This window comes from Pristiophorus japonicus, chromosome 4 (assembly GCF_044704955.1).
Source record: "Pristiophorus japonicus isolate sPriJap1 chromosome 4, sPriJap1.hap1, whole genome shotgun sequence".
Taxonomy (NCBI): domain Eukaryota; kingdom Metazoa; phylum Chordata; class Chondrichthyes; family Pristiophoridae; genus Pristiophorus; species Pristiophorus japonicus.
The window spans coordinates 129,490,694-129,511,951 of record NC_091980.1 but is presented as its reverse complement, the minus strand read 5'-3'; the positions used below and the strand labels follow the sequence as shown (position 1 = coordinate 129,511,951).

At 43.9% G+C, this 21,258-nt stretch overlaps 2 protein-coding genes across 2 annotated transcripts; both read right to left on the bottom strand.

The window, feature by feature from the left end:
- Window positions 1-2,171: 2,171 nt before the first annotated feature.
- On the bottom strand, window positions 2,172-4,184 carry LOC139262544 (ferritin, higher subunit-like). The gene is made up of 4 exons (XM_070877708.1): window positions 4,080-4,184; window positions 3,084-3,230; window positions 2,707-2,832; window positions 2,172-2,378 (listed from the first exon to the last, which is right to left on the bottom strand). Exons 1-4 carry the CDS (start codon window positions 4,182-4,184, stop codon window positions 2,172-2,174), a joined length of 585 nt encoding a protein of 194 aa, XP_070733809.1.
- Window positions 4,185-15,584: 11,400 nt separating this feature from the next.
- LOC139262205 (ferritin heavy chain, oocyte isoform-like) lies at window positions 15,585-18,136 on the bottom strand. The gene is made up of 4 exons (XM_070877350.1): window positions 18,035-18,136; window positions 16,554-16,700; window positions 16,027-16,152; window positions 15,585-15,734 (listed from the first exon to the last, which is right to left on the bottom strand). Exons 1-4 carry the CDS (start codon window positions 18,134-18,136, stop codon window positions 15,585-15,587), a joined length of 525 nt encoding a protein of 174 aa, XP_070733451.1.
- Window positions 18,137-21,258: the final 3,122 nt, after the last annotated feature.

Sequence of the window (21,258 nt, the reverse complement as noted above, 5' to 3'; positions counted from 1 at the left end):
TGTGGTGGTTTGCAGTGTTTGCAGAGTTTGCAGCTCGCCTGCACATTCATTGGAGGTGTCCCATAGTTCTGCAACCATTGCACGCATGGTGCTTAAAGTGACATTGATGGGGCTGATGATCACCTCCACAGTGCCAACATGGTGTTAACTGCCTTGCATTAACAGATGATGGCTGACTCTGGGTCATTTGAGGTCGGCCACAGCAGCCGGCGTGTACGTTCAGCCATGTACATTTCTGCTCGAGACCGACGTTACTTTATGCACAGTACTGGCAGAAACTTTTTTTTCTGTGAAATCTGCTTAGTGTTGTCGCTGGTGGACCTAAATGCTTGGGCCATCGTTATGGCTTTACTGAGGTTCAGAGTTTCTGCAGTCAACAGTTTGCGAAGGATTGTCTCATGTCCGATGCCCAGTACAAAAAAGTCAATGAGCATTTGTTCTAGGAATCTCTCAAACTCACAATGTCATTCGAGGCGCCTTAGTTCGGCGACATAGCTCGCCACTTCCTTGCCCTCCGATCATTGACAAGTGTAGAACCGATATCTCGCCAACAAAATGCTTTCCTTAGGATTTAGGTGCTCCCGGACCACAATTCTTAGTAGGATTTCTCTGTTGCTTTTGCCGGGGCCAGGAGATCCTTCAAGGTGCCATAGTTTATTGCCCCACAGAAATTTAGGAGGATCGCCCTTTGTTTGTTGCTGTTCTCGTCCCCTTCTAGCTCATTGGCCACAAAGTATTGCTTGAGTCTCTCCACGAAGACCTCCCAATCATGCCTTCTGAGAACTTCTCCAGGATGCCGACTGTTCTTAGCATTTTCACGCAGTTGCTCGTTACCTCGTTGCCAATTGTTAAACTCATATTAAATGCTTAGACTGAGTACTGTGTGTAATGAGCAAGTGTGACCTTAGCTCCTTTATTACAATTCCAGAGTGCAGGTCTGCTTATGTACTGAGCTACCACAGAATACTGGGATCCTTTGGGACTCCAACGCGTGGGTCCTCTGGTAGTCAGGTGTGATGCAGGTTGCAAGGGGTTTAATACATAACACTCATGGTGTTAAGTTTGCAAATGAATGGAGCAGGCCTGTGGTGTTGGGGTGGGGGGGGGGGCGGGCTGTTTCTGAAAGAGGGGAGAGTGCTTCGCACCAGAGAAATATCTATTTAACTTGCTTTATTTTATAAGATATTTGTTTTACGCAGTTAATGAAATACATTTACTCCATACAGATGGATTGTCTAGAGTTGGAGTTCAGTTCCAAAGGTGTAACTCACCCTTCAATACCTTACTTGAGAGTGTGTGGAGCGGGGTTGGGGAGGAAGGTGAAATATTTTCAGAACCATGTTGTATCCTCTCCCACCCAGAAATTTACACATTTCCACCCCAACCATGAGACTTGTACCTGGTGAGTAATTATGTTTCAGATTACTTTCCCAAGTACCCAATTGTAGTTGCCTTCAGTACCATGTGTTCCAGGAGCTCCCACAATGAGCTCTGACACCACAGTGCTATTTTACCCACAAAGCTGACAGCAGCAGCGATGAGTTGGTTAAGTGAGCAAACTGCAGCATATCCCACAAGAGTAACTCAGTCAGATTGATACAAGCTCATTTTTTGAAGAAATACTACATAAAGTGCTTTCCCAGGGCACTTACCATTCTTAATAGGATTGATCCATGGAATGAAATGGTGCAACACTACTTCATTGTTAAAATGCAAGGAGAGTTTCCCAACATTATAGCAGCTGATATTTTGTTGTATTGAGGGATTAAAGAGAGAGTTACCATTGATGCAAATGGCAGAGAGAATCAGGCCAAGCTCTAGAATTCCCATCCCAAAAATTCTCTTTTCTCCCCACCCACAACACTCCTTAAAACCTCCCTCTTTGTCCAACAGTGTCACCTGTGGCTCAGATGCAAATTGTGAATTAAATTAGATCTTCAAAGCAGGAGCCTGATAATCCAGACAAAAATCAGACTTACACAAGAATGAGGGCCATAAAGTGGATACAGAGCCCCGTGTAATTCTGGCCTGAAGTTAATCTGAAAATAAGCAACCACTCACTCAAAGAGACAAAAGCAAGTCCAAAACTGAACAGTTTATTTACATTTCACATCAAGAGCCCAGGTCTCAGCTCTTTGTACAAAGTCAAAAGCCCTCATTCCCTGCAGAATTCAGGGGTGGGGGGATTCCTCAATCATAAACACAGGGACTGAACACAAGCTTCCGTCACTCTCCCCAAGGCTGTGCTTGTCAAACAGGTACTCCCCCAGGCCATTCTCAGGGGCTCCCAGTCTCTTCAGGTTGGTGATGTGATCTCCAAGCTTCTTGATCATCATTACTTGTTCATCCAAGTAGTGGGTCTCCAGGAAGTCACACAACTGAAGGAGAAGAGGAAAACAAGTTATGGCCAGTATCTGAAAGTTGTGATTTTAATCCTCTTGGACTGGGGCATCGTCTAATGGGGTAATTAAGATTGATGTAAATTTGCTTTAATGATCCAGTAACTCTGTACAATGGGTACTTAAATCCTGGAAACACATTCATGTCCACAGTAGGCCAACCTCCCGGTCCTCTCCCCAATTAACTGAAGAACCCAGGAGAGAAACCAAAACACAACACTATTGGGCAGAGATCTTTGGTGTAGGCTCGAGGACAGCAATGTTCCACGGCCTCCAAATTACCCAGAAACCCACATGAGGCACTTACATGAGGGTCGGTGCTCCCAGTGGAGAGTTTGTGCAGATCCAGCAGACTCTGGTTCACATTCTTCTCCATCTGCAGAGCTCTCTGCATCACCTCCAGACCATTGCCCCACTCATCCTGCTTTGGTTTCTGAAGAGGAAGGTCACAGGCCACTCACTTACAATCAATTAAACAAATTACATGAGAAAGTAGAAGGAAGACAAGCGAAAAAGCAACCAGACATCCAGGTAACCATAAACAATGTGTCACAGGATGATGCAATTATTGCATTCCACCACCAGGACCATGAAATCAAATTGGAACCAATTGAAGCAGAAAGTATTTAAAACAATCAGTCCAAGGGGATCCAGAAAGAAAGCTCGTTGTTTATTGAAACAAACCTTGATGTCAGACAAGATGATCTGGCCTCCACGCTGATTCTGGAATTGCATCAGTTTCTCAGCATGCTCACGTTCCTCATGTGACTGCTCCTTGAAGAACTCAGCAAAATGACACAGGGCAACATCATCCCGGTCAAAGTAGAAGGACTGCAGAGAAAATTTTAAACAGCTTCTTCAGACATAGATAATGCAAGATTATTTCCCCCCTCCCCCCGAGTCGGTGAATTCTTAATCTTTCAAAAATACCAACCATTTGTAAACTGGCTTAAGTGCAATTCACTTCACTAATCGGAGTTGGATAGCTGCTCCTCCCGATAACAGGATGAAAGATGTCAAATCAAACTCAATTCTACTCTGGACAAGTAATACTTCCCATCATTCACACATACTGTTAACAAAGGTTGTGTCTGTCCTCAGGTGGATGTGAAACATCAAGAAATTGAATAGATTAGGCCTCCATTTTTCAAGAAAGATGATCTCAGGGAAACATTCAAAATTCTTACAGGGCTGGAGAGTGTAGCTGCAGGAAGGATTCTTGCCCTGGCTGGGGAGTCAAGAACCAAGGGTCAGCCATTTAGGACTGATGAGAAATTTCCTCTGCGGGTGGTGATTCACTACCCCGGAGGGCTGTAATAGCTCAGTAGTTGAGCATATTCAATCTGGGGGACACTGCAAACATTTTCCAACTGCCTTTTTTTTTCAAAAAAACCTTTGTTTTTTTTTGTGATTTTTTTTTGGGCAATAAAATTCTTCTGTCACACACTCAGGCAGCAGCTGAGCTGGTTTCAGATATTAAACCTCAATAGAGGGCAGCTGCTATAGGGAGCAGGCCATGAACTCAACAATTCCCCTATATTACACACCTGAAGCCCTCACTGCCCAAAGACTCTGCTCTCTCAGGGAAGGAAGTTCAGGGAAATACAGCTTAAAGCCAGTTCATGGGACTGGAGAATATCCAACTTTTCAGAATGCAGCAACAAGGAATACAAGACTCACCATGGAGAGGTAAACATAGGAAGAACAGAGCTCCATGTTGATCTGCTTGTTAACAGCAGCCTCACAGTCCTTGTGATAGTTCTGACACACTTGGGAGGCCATCATCACTATTTATATTACTGCATAGTTCAAAAACTAATCCTATCTCTCACAATCATCTGTATTTATACTACTGGGGCAGCCTGCATTCACACACGGAATGACATCACCAATGATGATTGACAATCCCTGAGAGCCAATCAGGAATCTTCCTTGAATCCAGGTGCCAATTAACAAAGGAGAGGGGGTTTTAGGGGCGGGAGGTTGAGGCCCAGAGCCAATCAGAGCTTTGGAAAACAGGCCATTCAGCCCAACCAGTCCATGCCGGTGTTTGTGCTCCACTCGAACCTCCCGTCTTTCCTTGTCCAATCGATGAGCAAAAGCCTCTATTCCTTTCTCCCTCTTATGCTTGTCTAGCCTCCCCTTAAATGCTTCCCGACTATTCACTTAAACCACTTCCTGTGGTAGTGAGTTCCATAATCTCACCACTCTCTGTGTAAATAAATTTCTCCTGAATTTCCTATTTGATTTCTTGGTGACTATCTTATATTGATGGCCTTTAGCTTTGCTCTTCCCCACAAGTGAAAACATTCTCTCTGAATCCACTCTATCAAATCTTTCATAATTATAAGGACCTCTATTAAGTCACCCTCAGCCTCCTCTTTGCAAGAGTAAAGAGACCCAGCCTGTTCATCCTTTCCTGGTAGGTACATCCTCACATTTCTGGTATCATCCTTGTAAATCTTTTTTGCACCCTCTTCAGTTGTTCTGTAACTGTGCCTCATTATAGATTCATACAGCACAGAAGGAGGCCATTCAGCCCATTGTGCCTTTGCAGGCTCTTTGAAAGAGTGATCCAATTAGTCCCACTCCTCAGCTCCTTCCCCATAGCCCTGCAATGTTTTTCGTTTCTCCTATATATGCAATTCCCTTTTCAAAGTTACTGTTGAATCTGCTTCCACTGCCCTTTCAGGCAGTGTGTTCCAGATCACAACAACTCGCTGCATAAAAACAATTCTCATCTCTCCTCTCTGGCCCTTTGCCTTTCATGTTGGTGTTTCTCTGAGATCCAAAGCCGTGATGTCTGGTTTCAGTGCAGAAGTGGTTCAGTCCTGGATTAGCTGATGAGACGCGTTCGCTTGGATTAAAACTCTGTTTTAGATGGATCAGAGTGGGTGGCAGTGATTCAGATCAGGAGCCACCAATCACACCACAGGTCCTTATAATTATGAAAAGTTTTGATAGAGTGGATAGAGAGAGAATGTTGACCCACCTGAACCGAAAATGTATCTGGGTATTTACACCTGAATTGGTCGAAGGATTTATGATGCAGTCACAAAGGGCTTTGAGCAAACTGATGGACATCACATGGTCACACTCAATGGCCACCCAGGTAGGCACCAGAGACTTTGATTCAGGCCTGTGGTTACGGAGTCTGGGGGAACCTTTGATTGATAATTTGCACAGGATCTCTTTGAATTTAGTGTCACTCCCTGTGGGGAGTAGGGATGGCGATAGGCACAGAAAGCCCAAGGTGGTGAGAAGCTTCCTTTGCAATTTATGAAGTTTCATACAATAGCAAAGATCGGATAAGGTGACTGGAAACTTTGAGAGATGCAAAGACATTAACGAGGAATGACTGAAGACGGCAATTTCATTTCACTCACTGCAGTTCTCAACAAATTAATTTATAAACATTGGATAAATCATCAGCATCATAGACAGTCCCTCGAACAAGGATGACTTGCATTCACAGGAGATCATGGATCTCTCAATGAAGGACCTGATGTTCTCGTCTTGAACTCCAATTGAAGGTGTGTTAGATGCCTGTGTATGGATGTTATTATCATGGTGACCATTGCACATCAGCCACCACACGGGCTTGACGGGGCTAGGCCTTTATCCTGTGGCAAGTGGTAACCAAGATGACCTGGAGACCTGCTCTGCTGCATGGACCTAGTGCACACACATATCACAGTGTGGTCTGGCCCTTGCTGCCCTTGGGCCTTCGGCTCTTCTGGGCACCGTACCCTCATTTCCCGCACCTACGCCACGATCTCTCGGCACTCCTCCACCACAAACATTCTCCGCTCCTCTGTCAAACATTCGCCGCACTTCCACCACGATCTCTCAGCGCGTCTCCGCCACAAGAACTAAACTATTTAAGCTTCCTTATTCAGCTAACATCCAGTGGCAACCTGAAGATCATTTGCCACATATGTAAATTCATTCATTCATCTCTCAAATATGAGCATATTTTGGAAACAAATTAACTTTGTTATAAACATCTCTAATAAAGTTAGACTAAATGTTACATCCTCAATACAGAATCAGAATAATTACAGTTCACATTACACTAAATCATAACACATACTAAACGTCAGTCATGAAAATATACCAAATATGATCAATTAATTGTAAATCTATCGCTTAGAACTAATTTTCCATGGAAGTAACTTTCTTGATATTGTCTCTTTTATCCAATCTTTCCTTTTGTAATTGGTCTTCATTATATTCTCTAAACCCTCCTTCTGATTTATCAATCTCCAACTCTCAGATACTGTAGCTCTGTTTATTTTGACTCTCCCTCAGTTATTCTTTCACTGGTCTGCATCTCTCTCCAACTTTGTCCTTCAAAATGTCCAGCTCTTTTTGCTTTCTTGTCCCTTCAAATTCCTCCACCTCTATTTTGTTCATCTCTCTTGCATTCAGAATCCTGCTTTGCCGTCCTCTCTCTTCAGCTCTCTTCCTTTTGTCCATCAGATTTCCAGTTTCATTTTGTTCATCTTAATTTTGAATTTTTTCCAGTATCCCCACCCTCTCATTTGATTTTACCTCTTGGTCCTCTTAAGATAGGATACATGCAGCAGAATTCTAAATGAGCGGATATTTACGGAGAGTTGAGGATGGTAGGCTGGCCAGGAGAGCTTTGGAATAGTCAAGACTAAAGGTGACAAAGGCATGGAAGAGAGTTTCGGCAGCAGATAGACTGGGAAGGCAGCGAGCAATATTATGGAGATGAAAGTTGTTATATATGTAAACTTGTATATACTCTGTACCGTCACCAGAGGGCTCATCCCCTGGAGTCCCAAGGGATCCCATAATCCCTTGTGAGCCTAGGTATTTGAGGAGGCCTCACAGGTTGGAGAAGCACTCTGGAGACCTGCAATAAAAGACTACGGTCACACTTTACTTTGAACTCACAGTGTTCAGTCTCACTCTTTCTCCATACATAACAACTGGCGACGAGATACAGATAGCCAACCCAAAGATGCAGAAAACAGTGGGCAACCTGGAGAAATTCTCGGAGAGAAATGATTGGGAAATCTTTGTGGGTTGACTCGACCAGTACTTCGTAACCAACGAGCTGGATGGAGAAAAGAACGCTACCAAACGAAGGGCAATTCTCCTCACTGTCTGTGGGGCACCAAAATATGGCCTCATGAAAATCAGCTTACTCCAGCGAAACCCACGAAGAAATCGTACGATGATTTGTGCACACTGGTCCGGGAGCATTTGAACCCAAAGGAAAGCGTTCTGATGGCGAGGTAACGATTCTACACCTGCAAAAGTTCTGAAGGCCAGGAAGTGGTGAATTATGTCACCGAGCTAAGATGCCTTGCAGGACTTTGTGAATTTGAAGGATATTTGGAGCACATGCTCAGAGGCTTTTTCGTACTTGGCATTGGCCACAAAACTATACTTCGCAAACTTTTGACTCTTGTAGGGGAGGACAAAAACCCCCTCATTTTACCCAGAAGGAAAAGGGCTGTGGGATCAGTCTGTGCTGTGAATTGAAACCGATGGAAGGAAAACTTTGGGACACAAATGGAGACCCCCCCCCCCCCCCAGTGTTTGGACTCATAGGAAAGGGAATTTAATTTGGAACTATCTACCAGAAAGTTTGAAATCCTAAAGTGCACATGGAAGAAACTACGATCTTTAATCGAATTTGGGATTTTTTAAAAGGTCTGCAAGAAAAGGGGTGGGGTCAGTATCAAAAGGGCCAGTTTGGACATTGGAACTAATCAAATTGTCTGGGAACTGTATACCCTGGAAACTTGCCCCTTGAAAACATTAACATTTAAACAATGCCACATACATATTCCAACACCTTTTTCATCAGGCATAGAAATATCTGGCTCAGGCCAGACTAGCACAATGGCTACAGGAGGCCAATGCAATCAACACCCACTCAAACCTTGAGTAGGTTAACATCAATCTAAAACTGCTGCAATTTTCAAAATCAAAAGGTCCACCAATGAGAAGAATCGACTTCAGCAGGAGAGGCGGACTGGATAATCTGTCTATAAAAAAAGGGTTTCTGATGTCGGAAAAGAAGTGATGATTTTCCCTGCCCTCGTGATTCAACAACCACAACCACAAGCCTCTCGACACTGAAGGAAAACCAGTGTCCGAAGACACCGAAGATAGAAGAAACAAACCACCAGACTGCGGAAGGCACAGTAGTGAGTATAACCTCCGGTCCCCAGAACTCCCAACTCAGTTAGGCCAGGAAAGGTGGGAGGTTGGGCATTGTACTGCTAAACTGGTGTAAAGATTTTCGTTGGGTCCGTTTTAGTGGGATTTAGGGGGATTGTTTGTTGGTGTATTGCTGTTTGTTGAGTTACACCTTGTCAAATAAATTGGAAGCCTAAAGTTCCTCTTGGAATCACCTTGTCTCAGTTCTATTGTATTACATCTCCTGATCGTGAGTCTTATGTCAGAACCGTGTAAGGGAAGCTAGGAGCGCCTCGAAAACGCTCAACTGTGTGTCACAGGCTAGGGAAGAAGGGGTTAGGAGTGTTTGACACTCACAGGTGCCTCACAGGCTAGGCATAAGCTGTGGGGACGCACGAGTCTCAAAACCCCCTTCATAAGCTGTGGACACAGTCTCTCCAGGGGTGCTCTTGCAGCACTCAGGGTACCTCACAGGCCAGGCATAAGCTGTGAGGGCAGAAGCCCAGAGAGAGACACCCAAGGCACAACAACAACCCTGTGAAAACCCCTTACACTATAGAGGCCCCAACCTTGAGTAAAGCCATAGCGAGAGCCCAGGTGTTCATTGCCATCAGTGACAATACGAAGCAAATCTCTCAGCACACAAGTGTTGCTACAAGTACTGTGAAAAAAGTGATGTTGTTTTCAAATCGCAACGTACAGGGCAGGTCACACATGCTTGCAGCTGCATGTCCGCAGATGTCTCAGAGTCCACCATCAAGGGTGATGAATGCAAGGCCATTAACACCTTGTTGGCGCTGTGGGGGTGATCATTGTTTTCATTCATGCCAATTCAAAGGGTACAGTTGCAAGGGCTGTAGAACAATGTGGCACCTCCAACATCTGTGCAGGTGAGCTGTAAATCCTGTTAATCCTGCAAACCACCATGGTGCAGAGGAGAACAGATCGACGGAAGATCACGATGAACCAGAGCCTCAGACCAAGGTGGCAGAGGTACATGGGGTGCACACATTCACCACAAAGTGTCCCCTGATAATGCTGAATGTTGAACTAAGTGAACTCCCGGTGTCAATGGGGATGGACACAGGCGCGAGCCAGTCCATCATGGGCAAAAAGACTTTGGAAAAATTGTGGTGCAGCAAGGTCTCAAGGCTAGTCTTAACTCCAATTCATACAAAATTAAGAACTTACACAAAGGAATTGATTCCCGTAATCGGCAGTGCTACCGTAAAGGTCTCCTATGATGGAGCATGGCACAAGCTTCCACTCTGGGTGGTACCGGGCAATGGTCCCATGCTACTCGGCAGGAACTAGCTGGGAAAGATATGCTGGAAGTGGAACGACGTCCGAGCCCGCTGACGACACTTCGTGTGCCCAGGTCTTAAACAAGTTCCCTTCGCTGTTCGAACCAGGCACGGGAAATTCAAAGGAGCAAAAGTGCAGATCCATCCATCAGAAGGCGAGAGCAGTATCGTACATTTTGAGAGAATGGATAGATATCAAGCTTGACCGGCTTCAAACAGTAGGCATCATTTCACTGATCGAGTTCAATGAGTGGGCCTGTCCTATTGTCCCAGTCCTCAAGGGAGATTGCGCCGTCAGAATCTGTGGTGATTACAAAGTAACTGTCAATCGTTTCTCCCTGCATGACCAATACCCGCTACCACAGGCCAGTGACCTCTTTGCAACGCTGGCGGGAGGAAAGACGTTCACGAAGCTGGATTTGACTTCAGCCTACGTGATGCAGGAACTGGAGGAATCATTGAAGGGCCTCATCTACATCCACACGCACAAAGGTCTTTTCATTGATAACAGATGCCCGCTTGGAATTTGATCAGCGGCGGCGATATTCCAGAGAAACATGGAAAGCTTACTGAAGTCGATCCCGCGCACTTCCAGGACGACATCTTGGTTACAGGTCGGGATACAGTTGAGCATCTGCAGAACCTGGAGGAGGTTCTTAGTCGACTCAACTGCGTGGGGCTCAAGTTAAAATGTTCGAAGTGCGTTTTCCTGGCACCTGAAGTGGAGTTCCTGAAGAGGAAGGTCACGGCGGACGGCATGAGGCCCACCAATTCGAAGGTGGAGACAATCGAGAACGCATCGAGGCCACAGAACATGACAGAGCTGCAGTCATTTCTAGGACTCCTGAACTATTTTGGTAACTTCTTACCGGGCCTCAGCACATTGTTATTATCCCTCGTGAAAAACTGTGTGCTTCACTGGAGCTGGTCCCATTCGCTCACTGGGATCCCACCTGCTGAACTGCTCATGAAAAGAGCACTTAAGACAAGGCTCTTGTTAGTTCACCCTGATCTACATGAACAGGTAGAGAGCAGGCGGCTTTAACAAAGTACATACCATGATCGCGCAAATGTGTCATGCGAGATTGAAATCAATGATCCTGTATTTGTATTGAATCATGGACAAGGTCCCAAGTGGCTTCCCGGCACTGTCATGGCCAAAGAGGGGAGCAGGGTATTGCTGGTCAAACTTTCAAATTGACTCATTCACCGGAAACACTTGGACCAAATCAAACTCAGATTCACGGACGAACGTTAGCAATCCAGTTTGGACCCTACCTTTTTTGACCCCCCAACATACACACCAGTGGGAACCGGCACCGCGGTTGGCAATGAAGCAGAACCCATCATCCACAGCAGCCCAGCAGGACCCACCACACCGGGCAGCCCAGCAAGGCCAGCGGCAGAGCAGCCCTGCGAGGGCCCAATAAATGATTCGCTAATACCGGCATTCACACCGAGACGATCAACCAGGGCAAGAAAGGTCCCAGATCGACTCACCTTCTAGTTACACTGTTAACTTTATGGGGGAGTGTTGTTATATATGTAAACTTGTCTATACTCTGTACAGCCACCAGAGGGCTCATCCCCTGGAGTCCCAAGGGATCCCACAATCCCTTGGGAGCACAGGTATTTAAGGAGGCCTCACAGATTGGAGAAGCACTCTGGAGACCTGCAATAAAAGACAAAGGTCACATTTTACTTTGAGCTCACAGTGTTCAGTCTGACTCTTTCTCCATACATAACAGAAGTATGTGGTCTTTGTGATGGAAAGGGTATTGGATCGGATAGATTAACTGTGAGGAAGGCTGTAAGCAACTTTAGGACACAGATAAGACAGTTGGCTGTTCAATGAAATTTTAGGTGCAAAAACATGACATGGATAAATACAGTTGAAGTGTCAACATTTGAATCCATTCCTATGGTGAAGGAGACACATGGGGATCCAACAGGATTTGGAGAGGATGATTGTTATTTGGTATGAAATGCACAAGTGGATATGTTTATGGAGGGTACTTGATTTAAATGTTTTATTTTGTCTCCTCTAAAAGAGTTGTGGCGCGAACCGTGGGATTTTGAGTTCTTGTTATGTTACCATGACATTTTACAAGCAATGAAATGGACTGCAGTCCAAAAAGGAAGAAAGACTTGCATCCGAATATCTGCTTGCACCTGGACTTCATTGTGGCAGCCTTGGAATGCTTATTCTCTTAGAAAGAAGAAAGAATTCCATTTATATAGCCCTTTCACGGCCTCAGGATGTCTCAAATCTCTTTACAGCCAATCAAGTTCAGCAGTGTGTTAATGACCAGAGAATCTGTTTTGGTTAGGGATAGATATTGTCAAGGAAACCAGAGAGATCTCCCCCTGCGCTTCTTCGAAATAGCATCCTGAGATCTTTGACGTCCACCTAAGAGAGCAGACAGTCTAGCGTCTCATCTGAAAGATGACACCTCCGATAGTTCAGCGCTCCCTCAGTACTGCCCCCTCCGACAGTGCATCAATCCGTTAGTACTGCCCCTCTGACAGTGCAGCGCTCCCTCAGTATTGCCCCCTCTGACAGTGCAGCAATCCCTCAGTACTACCCCTCTGACAGTGCAGCAATCCCTCAGTACTGCCCCTCCAACAGTGCGTCGCTCCCTCAATACTGCCTGTCTGACAGTGCAGCACTCTCTCAGTACTGTATGAGTGTGTGCGTGTGTGTGTGTGTGTGTGTGGATGCAGGTTCATTGAATACATTTAAGTTGGAGATGGATAGCTATTTAAAAGATAGTGGAGTGTAGGGTTATGGGGAACAGGCAGGAAAGTGGAGTTGAGGCCAAGTTCAGACCAGCCATGATCTTATTGAATGGGGGAGCAAGCTCGAGGTGACAAATGGCATATGCATGTTATTATGTAAACCTCTCTGCCTCCTTTAAGACACTAAAATCAACCTGTGGTCCCACTGTCTTATGTGGCTGAAGAAACATAAACATTTTCAGCTGTTGTATTACAGTATTGCAATGCTAGATTGAAATGCATGAATAGAATTTGCAAGATATACTGTTGTGTATTAATGTTTGGGGGTCACCAGACACCAGAGCCATGGTCGGACGTCATCGGGCTGTATGCATGTGTGCTTGGTCACCTGTGTATATAAGCTGGGTGTCTTTGTCACCCTGGCTCTCTTGGGCTGGAATAAAGATAGATCAGGTTGCACCTTAGTGAGTTTACAGTAACCAGACTTTTGAGTCATTATGTATACGAAGAATTGAAATTAGATCTTCAACATGTCTGAATAGCTATCGTAGATTGGGTATTGTGCAATGAGAAGGGGTTACTTAATAGTCTTGTTGTGCGGGGTCCTTTAGGGAAGAGTGACCATAACATGATTGAATTCTTCATGAAGATGGAAAGTGAAGTAGTCCAAGCCAAAACTAGGGTCCTAAATCTAAACAAAGGAAACTACGAAGGTATGAGGAATGGCTATGATAGTTTCGGAAGAGTGATTAAAAGGCATGAGGTGGACAGTCAATGGCTAACATTTAAGGAACAAATGCAGGAATTGCTTTCTGACACAAAAACACAAAAGGAAAAGTGGCCCAACCATAGTTTACAAAATAAATTAAGGATAGTATTAGATCCAAAGAGCTGTCTGTTATGTATTTAACCCTTTGTAATCTGCATTACAGCTGACCACAGAGGGCCCACCTGTTGGAGTCCCAACATACCTTGGGAGCACAGTATATAAGCAGGCCACCCACTAGGTACCTGCACTCTGGAATCTTATTAAAAGCTCAGGTCACACTAGCTCTTTACACACAGTACTCAGTCTCACCATTTATTATGAGTGTAACAGACTCATACAATGTTGCCATAAAAAGTAGCAAGCCTGAGGATTGGGAGCAGTTTAGAATTCAGCAAAAAAGGACCAAGAGATTAATTAAGAGGGGGAAAATTGAATATGAGACGAAACTTGCAAGGAACATAAAACCGATGTAAAAGTTTCTCCAAGTATGTAAAAGGAAAAAGATTAGTGAAGACAAATATAGGTCCTTTAGTCAGAAACGGGATCATTTATAATGGGGAACAAGGAGATGGCAGAACAATTAAATACTTTGGTTCTGTCTTCAGAAGAGAACACAAATAACGCAGAAATGCTAGGGAACTAAGGGTCTAGTGAGCAAGAGGAATTAAAGGAAATTATTATTAGTCAACATGAATTTATGAAAGGAAAACCATGTTTGACAAACCTACTGGAGTTTTTTTTTAGGCTGTAACTGAGATTAGATAAGGGAGAACCAGTGGATGTAATGTATTTTGATTTTCAGAAGGCCTTGGTTAAAGTCCCACAAGAGTTTAGTATGCAAAATTAAAGCACATAGAATTGAGGGCAATATACTGGCATGGATTGAAAATTCGTTAATTGATAGGAATAAACAGGTTTTTCCTGGGTGGTGGGCAAGGATTAGTGCTTGGACCCCAGCTAATCACATCTATAAATAGAGGAGGAAACCAAATGTAATATTTCCAATTTTTCCCCCAGTACAGGAGTAAGGATGTCCTGCTACAGTTTTACACGGCCTTGGTAAGACCACACCTGGAGTATTGTGCACAGTTTTGGGTCTCTTTAAGCAAGAGAGAGCACAGCAAAGGCTCACCAGACTGATTCCTGGGATGGAAGGATTGTCTTATGAAGAGAGATTGGGGTCGATTAGGCCTGTATTCACTAGAAGAGCGATAGGGGATCTTATTGAAACATAAAATTCTGACTGGGTTAGATAGACTGGATGCGGGGAGGATGGTTCCCCTGGCTGGCAAGTCTAGAATTTAAAAAAAAGGGGCATAAGCTCAGGATAGGGGGGTAGGAAATTTAGCACTGAAATGAGACGTTTTCACTCACTCAGAGGGTAGTGAAGCTAGGGAATTCTTGACCACAGAAGGCAGTGGAGCCCAAGTCACTGAATATATTTAGGAAGGAAATAGATATCTTGATAGAAAAGACATGAAGGACGATGGGGTAAAAGCAGAAATATGGTGTTGTGTTAAAGGATCAATTATGATCATATTGAATGGCAATGAAGGGCTTAAAGGGCCAAATGGCCTACTACTGCTCCTATTTATGTTTTTATGAATATACATGTCAATATCTTGAAATTACCACAGCAAAAAAAAAAATTATAGGACTGTTCCCACCTGCAGAAGGGTAGACAACCAGCAGACAGATTTAAGGCAATTGGCAGAAGAACCACAGCTGACTTGAGGAAAGCTTTTATGCAGGGAGTGGTTAATATCTGTACTGCACTGCCTGAGAGGCTGGTAGTGGTAGATTGAATCATGGAATTCGACAAGCACCTGAAGGGAAAAAAATTGCAGGGCTACAGGGAAAGTGCAGGGGAGTGGAACTAGCTGAAGTGTTCTTGCTGAGAGCCAGCACAGGCTCGACCAGCTGAATGTCCTCCTGTGCTGTTAGCATTCTATGACTGAATCCCAGGGCAAGACTATTGCATAGCCAAGTGAAATATTGGGCCTATAACAAGTTATGATAAATAGAAAATAAGCAACCAATCAAACTTGCAAGGAGACAAAACCAATCCAATATTGGACAGTTTATTTACAGTCCAATACTGTAAATTACATTTCACATCAAGAGCCCAGGTCTCTTAGCCTGTACTAAGTCAAAAGTAGGTCAGAGTCTCAATTATATAAACACAAGCTTCTGTCACTCTCCCAAGGTGTGCTTGTCAAACAGGTACTCTCCCAGACCATTCTCAGGGGCTCCCAGTCTCTTCAGGTTGGTGATGTGATCTCCAAGCTTCTTGATCATCTTCACTTGTTCATCCAAGTAGTGGGTCTTCAGGAAGTCACACAACTGAAGGAGAAGAGGGAAATGAGTTATGGCCAGTAGCAGATATCAAGGAACATTGGAGGTTACCCCTGAAGAGTTTGGATTTTAATCCTTTTGAACTGGGAGGATAGTTAAGTGGTGCAATTGAAATTGATGAAAACTTGCTGTACAAGAGGTGCTGGGATCACAGGGACACATTTACAATATCTACCCCAAAAAAGACAACAGAGATCTTTTTAAATTAGATTCAAGGACAGCAAGGTTCCACCACCTCCAACTTAGCCAAATGCCCACATTAAAAGCATTAGGAACTTACATGAGGATCTGTCCTCTCAGTGGAGAGTTTGTGCAGATCCAGCAGACTCTGGTTCACATTCTTCTCCATCTGCAGAGCTCTCTGCATCACCTCCAGACCATTGCTCCACTCATCCTGCTCTGGTTTCTGAAGAGGAAATTCTCATGTTCACTTACAATGTATTGAAGGAATTAGGGCTGAAAAAAAAATGCAATCAGAATTCTAGGATACCATGAATCAGTGTGTTGAATAGAGAATTACTGCATTAAGCCATCAACCACTGGAGTCAAATTGATCAGGTGAATAGCACAGATGTATTTAAGGGGGAGCTTAATAAGTACATGTGGGAAAAAGGAATAAAAGGATATGTTGCAAGATAAAGCAAGGTGAGAGATGTTGTCTGGAGCCTGATCACCAGCATAGACCAGTTTGTCCAAATGGCTGGTTTCTGTGCTATAAATTGGAACCAACCGCTTTAGAGAATGTATTGGGAACAATCAGTCTCAGGGGATCCAGACAGAAGGCCCCTCTCGTTTATTGAGCCAAACCTTGATGTCCGCCAAGATAATCCGGCCCCCACGTCGATTCTGAAATTCCATCAGTTTCTCAGCATGCTCTCGTTCCTCATGTGACTGCTCTTTGAAGAACTCAGCAAAGTGACGCAGGGCAACATCATCCCGGTCAAAGTAGAAGGACTGCAGAGAGATCAGAAGAGTAGTTTATTGCAAGGAAGACCAATTATCATGGGCATTGTACATAAAGCCAAGCTCATTGCTCTTGCTTTCAAGGGCTCAGCCTCATTGAACTTGTATGTAGTTATGGAAACTAGCCCATACACAACTAACCTGGTAAAGATAATGGATAATCTCACCTCCAGCAAAAAGGGAAACTTAGTGATTTGCAAGGCAATGGGAACAGAGTGGACGAGTTGTATCGCTCCACCAAACAGTCAGCGACAGACAATGGACTGAATGGCCTCCTCTGTTGCATCATTTCATGATCAATTCAAATTTGATAAGATTAATGTTCTAATTTACCACTCAAAATTAGTGAAGGAACCCTAACAAGATTAATATCCTGGTTACCATTAGCACACTCTAATAATCATTGTTTATTGACAGATCTAGTGTGTTCAGGCCAGTTGAAGGGCAGTATTGGAACACCGAGCAACCCCATTAAAGTAGAGATCTAGCCACAGTGCAGAATTCATAATCATACAAAAGAGGAGAAAAACAAAAATGAGTTTTACTAGCTCCAGTCATGCCAAAGAATTAAACTACCACAAGCAGCATGAGTTTAGCACCATCAAAACTTTTGAGAACCAGGTGCTATGGAATAAAAGTTATGAAAACCCCTCAATGTGAGGTGATTGGTGAAGTTCACAGGGGTTAAGGGAGAGGCCACTGAGTACAGACAATTGATGAAGCCTTTACCACCAATAAAGCAAAGACAGAGAGGAAAGACAGAAAGGAAACAAATGGGTATTTAAGATTAAGAGTTTAAAAACAACAGGAGGGAAGCAAGCATTTGTAACACTTTCTTCCCATCCTCCCCCTGTGGAGGTGAGGGATGGCTGGGAAAGAAAGTGTTTCAGATTTCCACCACACTGGTGGGAAAGAATACTTCCTGACTTCCCTCCTAAATGGCTGAGCTGTTTATGACATCACCCATTGAACCAGCAATGTAAGGAAAGTCCATGGAGTGAGTTAGAATGAGGAAACAAATTCTGAATTCCTCACATTGAGTGCAGAATGCATTCAAGATAAACTTCAAGCTCAAGAGCCCAGGAAAGAATCATCAAGATTCAATATCAGAGTATGGTACAGCTGCTGCAAGGAACAGAGGCAGTTTGTTAATGAGTACACAGGAAGATAAATTATTTCGCATTATAGCTTTAAAAGTGAGTTCACTGCATAGATTGGGCTGGGGGGCAACAGAGAGAAATAGATGGGCAGGGTACAGCACGGGATTTCATAAATTCACATTACATAGTCTCCATTGTGAAGTGGCAAAAAAACACAAAACTCACCATAGAGAGATAAACGTAGGAGGAATATAGCTCCATGTTGATCTGCTTGTTGACAGCATCCTCACAATCCTGGTGGTAGTTCTGACGCACTTGAGAAGCCATTTTAGTGATGTTTATTTTTCTGAAGTATAAACTTTGTAGAAGTACCAGGATAACATTTAACCAACCTCAAACTCCTGTATTAATACTGAGCGATAATCCAGGGTGTGGCAGTCCTCAATATCCAATCAGAAGTTGCAGCCTCTCAGAGCACCAATCAATTAAAGGGAGGAGGTGGATGCACTCCCAGAGCCAGTCAGATCTTTGAAAAGTGAGAATCATTGGCTGACAACTCAATGAGGATCTCAATTGTCCGAAATTTCCTCAAACACAGTTCAAATATTCAGAATCACAGGTTTAAATTAATCCTCTACTCTTTGGGCTAATTAATTGGGATGATTAAATCAGCTATCAGAAACACTTAAACCATAAGTGCCAACTTTATAAGGGGGAATAAACTGTAAGGTCCACATTATGACAAAACTAACATTAAAAACTTTTCAAATTATAATTTAGTTCCCTGTATCCACGTTGCACTGCAGTCCCTCTGGTGCCCACCGGTCACGGAAAGCCTCAAGCAGACTGGCAGACACCGCGTGCTCCCTCTCCAGGGATACCCGGGCACTGACATAGCCGCGGAAGAGAGTCAGGCAGACAGAGAGAACACCCCAATGTCCGTGCTCTGCCTGGAGCAGTTAATGGCCACCTTGAAAGATTCATTGAATCCTCTGTTATTTGCAAGTCAGTGTATTTTTTATAGTTCTGAATTGTTCAGTGGGTTGGTCATTTGCAGGTATCTGCAGGTTTGAAGCAACATCCAAACATCTCATTGGATATTTGTCGATAGGCTATGTCTAGAAATAGAGACAGAGAAGTTGAGAAAGGGAAGGGAAGGAACAGAGGTGGACCATGTGAAGGTGAGTGAAAGGTAGAAATTGGAAACGTAGTGAATTAAATTTTCCAGTTTACTGTGAGAGCAGGAAACAGCACCGATGTTATCAATGTGCTGGGAAAAGAGGTGAGGAAGGGGCCATGGTGGGATTTAAATACAAGGATAAACATTTTGAATTTGAGGCGCTGTCAGACCGGGAGCCAATGATGGTCCACAATCACAGGGGTTATGTGTGTTAGGATACGGGCAGCAGAGTTTTGGATAAGCTTAAGTTTATGGAGCATGTAAGGTGAGCAGGGGAGCATTGAAATCGTCAATTCTCGTGAAAAAAGGCACAGATGAGGGTTAGCCATTAGCTCAGTTCTGAGCTCAGAATGAGGAATACCTGTAGCTGAACCACATCCCTGTTCAGCATGTTAAATTTATCTAGAACCTTGGCAAGACAACACTTGGAGTGTTGTGCACAGTTCTGGTCTCCATAGAATTATATGGAAAGTTAGAATTAATAATCGAAGAGGAACTTCAAGAGAAACTTTTTTACTCAGAGAGTGTTTAAAATGTTTAACTCGCTACCGAAAGGAGTAGTTGAGGCAAAAAGCATAGATGCGTTTAAGGGGAAGCTGGATAAACACATGAGGGAGGAAGGATTGGAAGGATATGCTGATCGGGTTAAATGAAGTTGGGAGGAGGCTCAGTGTGTGAAGTCAAGTCCTCTCAGTACTTTGCTCTCCATGCTCATGATTGAAAGACTATTAAATCGATCTTGTCCCATTCGGTTCCTCACCTCCTCATTGATGCATTTTACGTTGGAGAAGGACCGCTCACCACTGCAATTTGCCAGGCTGAATGGCCTTTTTCTGTGCTGTAAATTCTTTGTAATTCTTAAAACATGGGCACCTGTAAAGTTTTTCACATCAAGTGAGCTGAATAATTTGTTTTGTCTGAGACATGAAGCTGTCAAACCCATCAGCACACAAACCCAACCTGAATTGTCGAATTGTGAGTCATCAACATATGAATTGTGGTGACATCGATACTCCAAATATGCCATTGAGAGATGCAAAGAATACGGTAACATAGAGGCCTGGACTAATGATCCAAAGACCCACCACGGCAGCTGGGGAATTTAAATTCAGTTAATTAAATTTAAATCTAGAATTAAAAAACTAGTATGTTGCTCAGGGAGCTATCGGATTGTCATAAAAACCCATCTGCTTCACTAATATCCTTAGGGAAGGATCTCCAAGCCCAGCAATGTGGTTGAGTCTTAACTGCCCTCCGAAATGGTCTAGCAAGTCAGTCAGTTATAACAAACCGCTACGAGAAACATTAAGAACAAAACAGGAGGACCACCCGGCATCGACCTCGGCACCGACCTCTGACATGACAATGGTACACCCAGCCCAGTCAATAATGCAAAGTCTTCCTCACTAACATCCGGAATCTTGTGGCAAACTGTGGAGAGCTGCCCCACAGGTTAGTCAAGCAACAACCCAACATAGTCATAATCACAGAATCATATCTTCCAGCCAATATCCCAGATTCCTCCATCATCATCCCTGCGTATGTCCTGTCCCACCGGAAGGGCAGACCCACCAGAGGTTGCAAAGATCATGTCCGTTGTTCCCCGTAGGGGACGAAATCCACACTGTGACTCCGGGAGGAGCTCCTCGGCCACAGGGACAAGACAATTGAGGTGAACTGAACCACATCCCCGTGCAGCATGTTAAATTTATATAGAACCTTGGCTAGACATCACTTGCAGTATTGTGAACAGTTCTGATCTCCATAGAATTATATAGAAAGTTAGAATTAATAATGAGAGACTTCAAAAGAAACTTCTTTACTCAGAGAGTGTTTAGAATATTTAACTCGCTATCGAAAGGAATAGTTGAGACAAAAAGCATAGAAGGTGTTTTAGGGGAAGCTGGATAAACATCCTGGATAAATGAGGGAGGAAGGATTGGCAGGATATGCTGATAGGGTTAAATGAAGTTGGGAGGAGGCTCAGTGTGTGAAGTCAAGTCCTCTCAGTACTTCGCTCTCCATGCTCATGATTGAAAGACAATTAAATCGATCTTGTCTCATTCGGTTCCTCACCTCATCCTTGATGCGTTTTACGTTCAAGAAGAACCGCTCACCACTGCAATTTGCCAGGCTGAATGGCCTTTTTCTGTGCTATAAATTTTATGTAATTCTTAAAACAAGGGCACCTGTAACGTTTTTCACATCGAGTGAGCTGAAGAATTTGTTTTATCTGAAACATGAAGCTGTCAAACTCATCAGCACGCAA

What these genes read in the sequence shown, in the direction of transcription:
- LOC139262544 (XM_070877708.1), bottom strand. Translation starts at nt 4,184, where the DNA reads ATGATGGCCTCCCAAGTGTGTCAGAACTATCACAAGGACTGTGAGGCT. An exon ending in CCTATGTTTACCTCTCCATG is followed by an intron (nt 3,231 to 4,079) that starts GTGAGTCTTGTA and finishes TTTTCTCTGCAG; the next exon opens with TCCTTCTACTTTGACCGGGA. An exon ending in TCATCTTGTCTGACATCAAG is followed by an intron (nt 2,833 to 3,083) that starts GTTTGTTTCAAT and finishes CTTCCTCTTCAG; the next exon opens with AAACCAAAGCAGGATGAGTG.
- LOC139262205 (XM_070877350.1), bottom strand. Translation starts at nt 18,136, where the DNA reads ATGGCTTCTCAAGTGCGTCAGAACTACCACCAGGATTGTGAGGATGCT. An exon ending in CCTACGTTTATCTCTCTATG is followed by an intron (nt 16,701 to 18,034) that starts GTGAGTTTTGTG and finishes ATCTCTCTGCAG; the next exon opens with TCCTTCTACTTTGACCGGGA. An exon ending in CTGAGAGGACAGATCCTCAT is followed by an intron (nt 15,735 to 16,026) that starts GTAAGTTCCTAA and finishes CTTCTCCTTCAG; the next exon opens with TTGTGTGACTTCCTGAAGAC.